This window comes from Nestor notabilis, unplaced genomic scaffold, assembly GCF_000696875.1.
Source record: "Nestor notabilis isolate BGI_N333 unplaced genomic scaffold, ASM69687v1 scaffold14396, whole genome shotgun sequence".
NCBI lineage: Eukaryota > Metazoa > Chordata > Aves > Psittaciformes > Psittacidae > Nestor > Nestor notabilis.
In genome coordinates, this window is record NW_009931560.1 from 26,869 (window position 1) to 32,676 (window position 5,808).

General features: G+C 41.2%; 1 protein-coding gene across 1 annotated transcript in view; it reads right to left on the minus strand.

Moving 5' to 3' along the window:
• Positions 1-4,743, minus strand: part of KIT (v-kit Hardy-Zuckerman 4 feline sarcoma viral oncogene homolog) — a gene marked incomplete at both ends in the record, with an annotated part of 30,410 nt that extends 25,667 nt beyond the window's left edge. Inside the window, 2 exons of the mRNA XM_010015975.1 lie at positions 854-1,132; positions 4,470-4,743. Coding sequence (XP_010014277.1) covers positions 854-1,132; positions 4,470-4,743 — 553 coding nt within the window. The remainder of the gene's footprint in view (positions 1-853; positions 1,133-4,469) is intronic.
• Positions 4,744-5,808: the final 1,065 nt, after the last annotated feature.

Below are 5,808 nucleotides of genomic sequence, written 5' to 3' on the forward strand. Positions count from 1 at the left end.
CTTCTACAGTGGATTAATGACACACGGGGTAACCGCAGGCTCCAAACTGCCCAGACAGAACCAGCCTGTAACGCTCTGCACAGCTGGGCACTGGGCTTCTCCTTCCCAACCCACTTAATCAGCCAGTGATGCAGCACAAGGATGTGTGAACATCAAAGGCATGGCGTCAGCTAAGCTGCATACAGCAGCTCAGCCACAACACACTCCTCATCATGATCTGGGCACATGGTTGCTGTTGTAACCATCCTCACAAAGATGGAGACAAACAAGGGCCCTCTGCTGCCCCAAGCTCTGCCTCTCCACTGAATCCTTCTTCTTCAGTGCCATCAATCAGTTCCTCTTGCTGTCACTTGTGGGCAACAGACATGTGACTCAGGCATGTGACTCAGGTCCCAATCTCCACTTTGCCTGCAGAAACCTGTCCAAACCTCAGGGTTTGTGCTCAAAACAGCACAACCCAAATTACTTAGAATGGTGAAAAAAAACATCTGGAAATCACCAGGAACAGAAAATAAACATGATCATGGCCAAAGCCACTTGGCACAGCCACAAGCCAAGTGTCACACGATCAATCTGTACCCCACCACACCTTGCCCAAAACAACCTTTCTAAGCCCCCACCTTCCTCTGGACAGCCTGCAGCAGCCACAGACACCAGAGTAATCCCCTGGTGTGTAAGCATCTCTGGCTTTGAGTAGAAGACTTGAAAAGCCCCCTAGAGGAGACCACTACCTCCAGCCTCCCCATGACAAGGTCAAGACAAAGGCAAGGCTTCACAGCACTTCCCATCAGCTCCTGGAAAGCAAAGGGTATAAAATCAGGTGCTCTACAAGAAGGCAACATTTTTGCGTTACCTGGCCTCACATTCAGAAAAATGTGCTCAGATATTTTCTCAACTCCGTTGTGCTTGGCCAAGCACTGGTAGCAGCCCTTAAATGACCTCTGCACGTTCTTTATAATGATGCCTTCCTGGGGATTGGGAATGAACGTCATATTTTTGGGAAGACGTCTGCCATCACATTTTCTCAGTGTGAAATTTGAAACATCTGGATCTGTTAGTGGGCACACTAGCAGGATGTCACTGTCTTCTTTCCCATAGATGAGAGAATCAACAAGGAAGAGCACATTTGGATCTGTGAACAAACACAAGACCTGTCAGAACAGCTGACATTGCATAGGGAACTTCTGATGACCCTAACTCTGCAACTGGGCACTTACATCAAAGAAAGTTTTATATTCAGCCAGTAAAAACAACTATTACCCAATTCATGTTTACCAAGAGACATTAAATTTTGTCCTAGAAGAGCAGCACAACAGGAAATGTGCAGTAGCATTCAATACCAGACACACTAAAGAATCATGTGCACTAAAAATAATCTTAGTGCTTTTTTACTTGGAGATGGGAGACTTTTTTTTTGCCTTGTTTAGCTCCAAAACCTCCACCCTCCACCTCCACTAACAGTAAACAGATTTTCACAGACCATTAAAAGTAATTTGCTTTTAGCTAGCGGCCGGGCTGTAAGGTTTCATGCCCACAGGAGGATCTTGAAGAAATTTACGAGCAAATGGAAGTTGAAAAGCACCTAAATTATGGTTTTCACTTCTGTAAAATACATAATCTAAACGAACACACATTGCTACCAGAGGAAGCACCAAAGAACTTCTCTCTCTTTTTCCCCTCCCTGAAAACCGGGGTTATTTTTAGTCTCCTTAATAAATAAATATATATATATATAAAAGGCATATAAACAGCATATCTGATTGAAAAATCATCATGTAATCTTCACAGGGTAACTTCTCTAAAGCATTTCATTAGCCAACCCCAGCACACAAACATATAGTACTTTAAATACCTTTACTACTACAGTTAAAGCCCAAGATATGTGATGACCTTGAAATGCTAAGAACCTGGCCAAAAATCAAAGATGGTGTGGTGACTCTCTGTAAAAGCTTATTTCAGCTCCCGTTTGCCCTCCCTACAGAGTAGCATGAATTAGAAATACAGAAAGAGAGGGAAAAGTTTTATTTCTTTTTTGCAAACTGGCTTCATACAACTTGAACGATTAGAGATCAACAAACCATGACTTAACAAGGAAAACTGAGAGAATTTGGTAAGGAATATGGACAACATGCATTTGGTTTAAGACAAGCACTAGTCTGAAAATGAAACACGGGACATTTGCACAAGTAATTAGGAAATACAAAGTCAAAGGGTGCTCATCACTAAGTAGAGAAGTTATTGGCTGGTTTCTAGCTTACAGTGAGGGTGCAGTTTTAATCTCATTTGATACTGGCACCCAAGATACCCCCACAAACTAAAAGCTTTGACACATCAGTCTAGATCTAGAGGATGGAGACTACTAATAAATGCAATAAGTAGATGAAACAAATGAACTAGTAAAGAAGTAGAAATAATAAATGAAAAAGTAAGGCGTGTCTAAGCAGAACCAAAGCGTGATGTTTTGCATACAGAGATACTTAGAGCAATACCATGAATAGCTGTCACTCTTGGGGTGAGAGAGAATGGACTAGAAAAGCTCCTAAGTCTCTATCCCTGCTGCTTGAGACTAAGCTGATTGGTTTCCTCTCAGTCCACTTTTTCTCCAATATGGACAGAGCCAAGATATCTTAACTATGATGGAAGTATGGCTCCCCAAGGGAAAAAAGACCTGAGATCAAGATCAAAACCAAGAGATTTTTCTTGTATATGTAGATGTCCTTAACTATCTTGATCTTCACTAAATTTGCTTGGATAGGGACACAAACTGCTTCTATAGATGGAACACCAACACTTTCTGCCAAAGCAGAAAGCTGAGAGGTATACACCCACAGTCTGACAATACTGTGTCATCCTTGGTCACAGAAACATAGAAAATTTGTTCTTAGTAGATCCAGATGGACGTAAGAGATGAACAGCTGTCACCATTTTATGTGCCACTTGGATCAAGGTTCTTGGTTCTGTTCTCCACGCCCAGCTTTAAAAGCAGAAAGTGTATGAGGTACTTGTGGCAGCGTAACAAGCAGCTGAGCTCATAGTAGCATCTTCAAGGTGATGTAAGATGTCATAAAGCCAAAGACAATTGCAAGATGATGGCCAACCTCACAAACATACTTCGTTTACTTCCAGGAATTTGTCAAAGTGAAGGCTGCACATTTTTCACACAATTAAGACAAAGAAATTAACAACACATTGCATATGGGCCAAACAACTCTGATGCTTTGGTAATCATGCTCAGTGGGAGGATTGCCTGTTATCCTGAGGTGAAGGAGTCATGTGATGGAAGGCACAAACACATCTATGATCACAGCTGTCTGGGATAATTACCATGACCTTCAGGAAAACAGTCATAGTAGATAAAGTCAACAATGTTTGTCACATTTAGGTAAAATACATGCCAGATTTCCTTTAGCCATAGTCTCAGAGAAACACAGGTGGTCAAGAAAACTCATCCACGGTAGCTGCCTGGTTATTTGGAGCACTCAGGAGCAGTTAAAGCAGCATTCTTTAAACTCTATGGTTATTATGTCAGATATCTTCCCTTGGGAAAATACTCTTCACTGTGCTGTGCTGGTATTTCCCTGTCTTGGAGAATAATCTTGCAGTTAAGCCTCAAAAGATTGGCAGGGCTCAGAGAAGGCTCTTTGAGACAACTCCTGTTGGACCAGGACTACTGTCTGCAAAAAGATGGATGTTGTAGAACTTTTTTCCATCAACAGGGAAGAAAGATCACCGGAGCTATGTGAAGAAGCAGGAAAATAACTGTCTTCCTTGGAAAGAAAAAGAGAATGCCAGGATTGGTACACTGTCAGCTTGGGGGCAGCTGATGAAGCCTGATCTGTGGCCAACATAAGAGGAGAAGAAACCTGAAGAAAACAGTGCACAAACAGGGTAATAAAGGATTGCAAAAATGTGTCAGAGCAGAGGCACTCTTTTCCCAAGCGGGACACTTCTGATCAGTCACAAGGTAGATCAGAAGCTAGAGGCAGAGGTATCATTGCTGCCTGCTGGCTAAGCCCTGAGAGGACAGCCTCAAAAAGCCAAATCCTTTAGCTAACCATCTTGATAAATCAAGTGCTTGGGGCCAAACCTTACATGACTCCATACTGGTGAATAGCATGGAATTAAAAAAACATTTATGTGTACTGCTTGCTTCCTCACAGTACAAATGACCCATACAACTGATTCCGGTCACTTGGCTACCTTTTAGAAAGACAGCTCAGGTATATTTCACCACAAGAAACATGGATGTAAAGAGAAACTCATCCAGAACATTGCTCTCACAACAAAGCCCACTGCAAGCAAAACTGGGAGTGAGTTTTCTTTCTAGTGGACAGGGAAGATGATTTCTTATATCAGACTGTTCTCCCTTTGTTCATCAAATTCATTCCCTCCTCCAGCATTTACTGTCCTATTATTTTGAGAGTGGAAAAGAGAGGGAAGGCAAAAATAATGCCTTAATTGATATTTACCTTTAACAAAAACATAAAAAGAGTTGACAATACTCCCTTTGCTCTTGCACGTGTATCTCCCCGTGTCTCTGACTGTTGCATTTTTGGTGTACCACTCTTTCTCATTGGAACTCCTTGCTTTTGCCGATGGGTCCGAGTTCTGGAAATTCCAAGTCACAGGCCCATTTTCATTGCACCTCAACCTTAATTCTTCCCCTTTATTCACAACCAGTGAAGCTTCTTCATGGGGCAGTGAACCACCTGGGGGAAAACAAAAAGGCACAAAATACAACACCTGTCAATACAACACTCCCCTTTTTTCTGCAGCAAAATTGTTATTTATAGTTATATATGTGCAGTGAATATTTTGGGAATTACTTCTTTAAAATACTAAGCTGCAATGGCACTGTGCAATTCTACTGACACCTTACGGCTTGTAAGACTTTTGGCACACAGAGCAAACAACCACTGCAGATAGAAACTGGCCTTCAAAAAACCATTTGAAACTCATTTCAGATGCACCCGCTTCTGCAATGGTTTGGCTTTTGAATGGGAACAGACCCAAGCTATTTAAAAATTAAATTCAAGAACATATGAGCCTGATTCTACATGGCAGCACTTTTAATCATTCTTTGTCATTTACTCAATATGTTGCCAAGAACTAAAGTTTCCTTGCTTAACAGTTACCTTTTTTTAACTGCTCTCTCATGTATTCAGAAACTCCACTCACACTCTTAGAAGTGTCCAGTTTAATGAAGGCATCAGTATATTCTTCCAGATTTCCTTATTTCTTTAGTTGAAGTGCTAGTTCATCATTTCTTACCTCCCAATTTCATGCAAAATATTCTTCAAGCTTCCATTCAACTCTACCAAATTAGTTTCACCAAGGCACCAATCTCCCAGTCACCAAAGCTGCTCTAAACGACCTCCTAGCTTCTTTTTCAATGACTATGTAATAATACAACTTCTAAAAAATTCTCAGAGAATAAAGCCGTATAAAATTAGCAGCTTCAGTTCACAATTCCCAACTTATATTGGGAGAAAGAAGTACATTCAGACTTCTCTGGCTCCACAGTTAAGGTAAGTCAAACAGGGGATTGCTAAGTTAGCATAACTGATGTAAAGTCTTAGTGAACCTACAAAATGGAGCTCATAGCTGAAAATGCAGATAAATTCTTACTACTATGGACCTACTTGAACATCAGAAAAACATAGGCAAATATTGAGGTGGTCTTTTAGGAACAAATCCTTCCCTTTTCAGAGTAGCTCTTCAGTCCTGCAAGTAATCCTTAGCTTACAATAACAGTGCTGTTAGCCAATGTCCCTTTCATGTGAAGCATGGTTGTACAAGATTGTACAA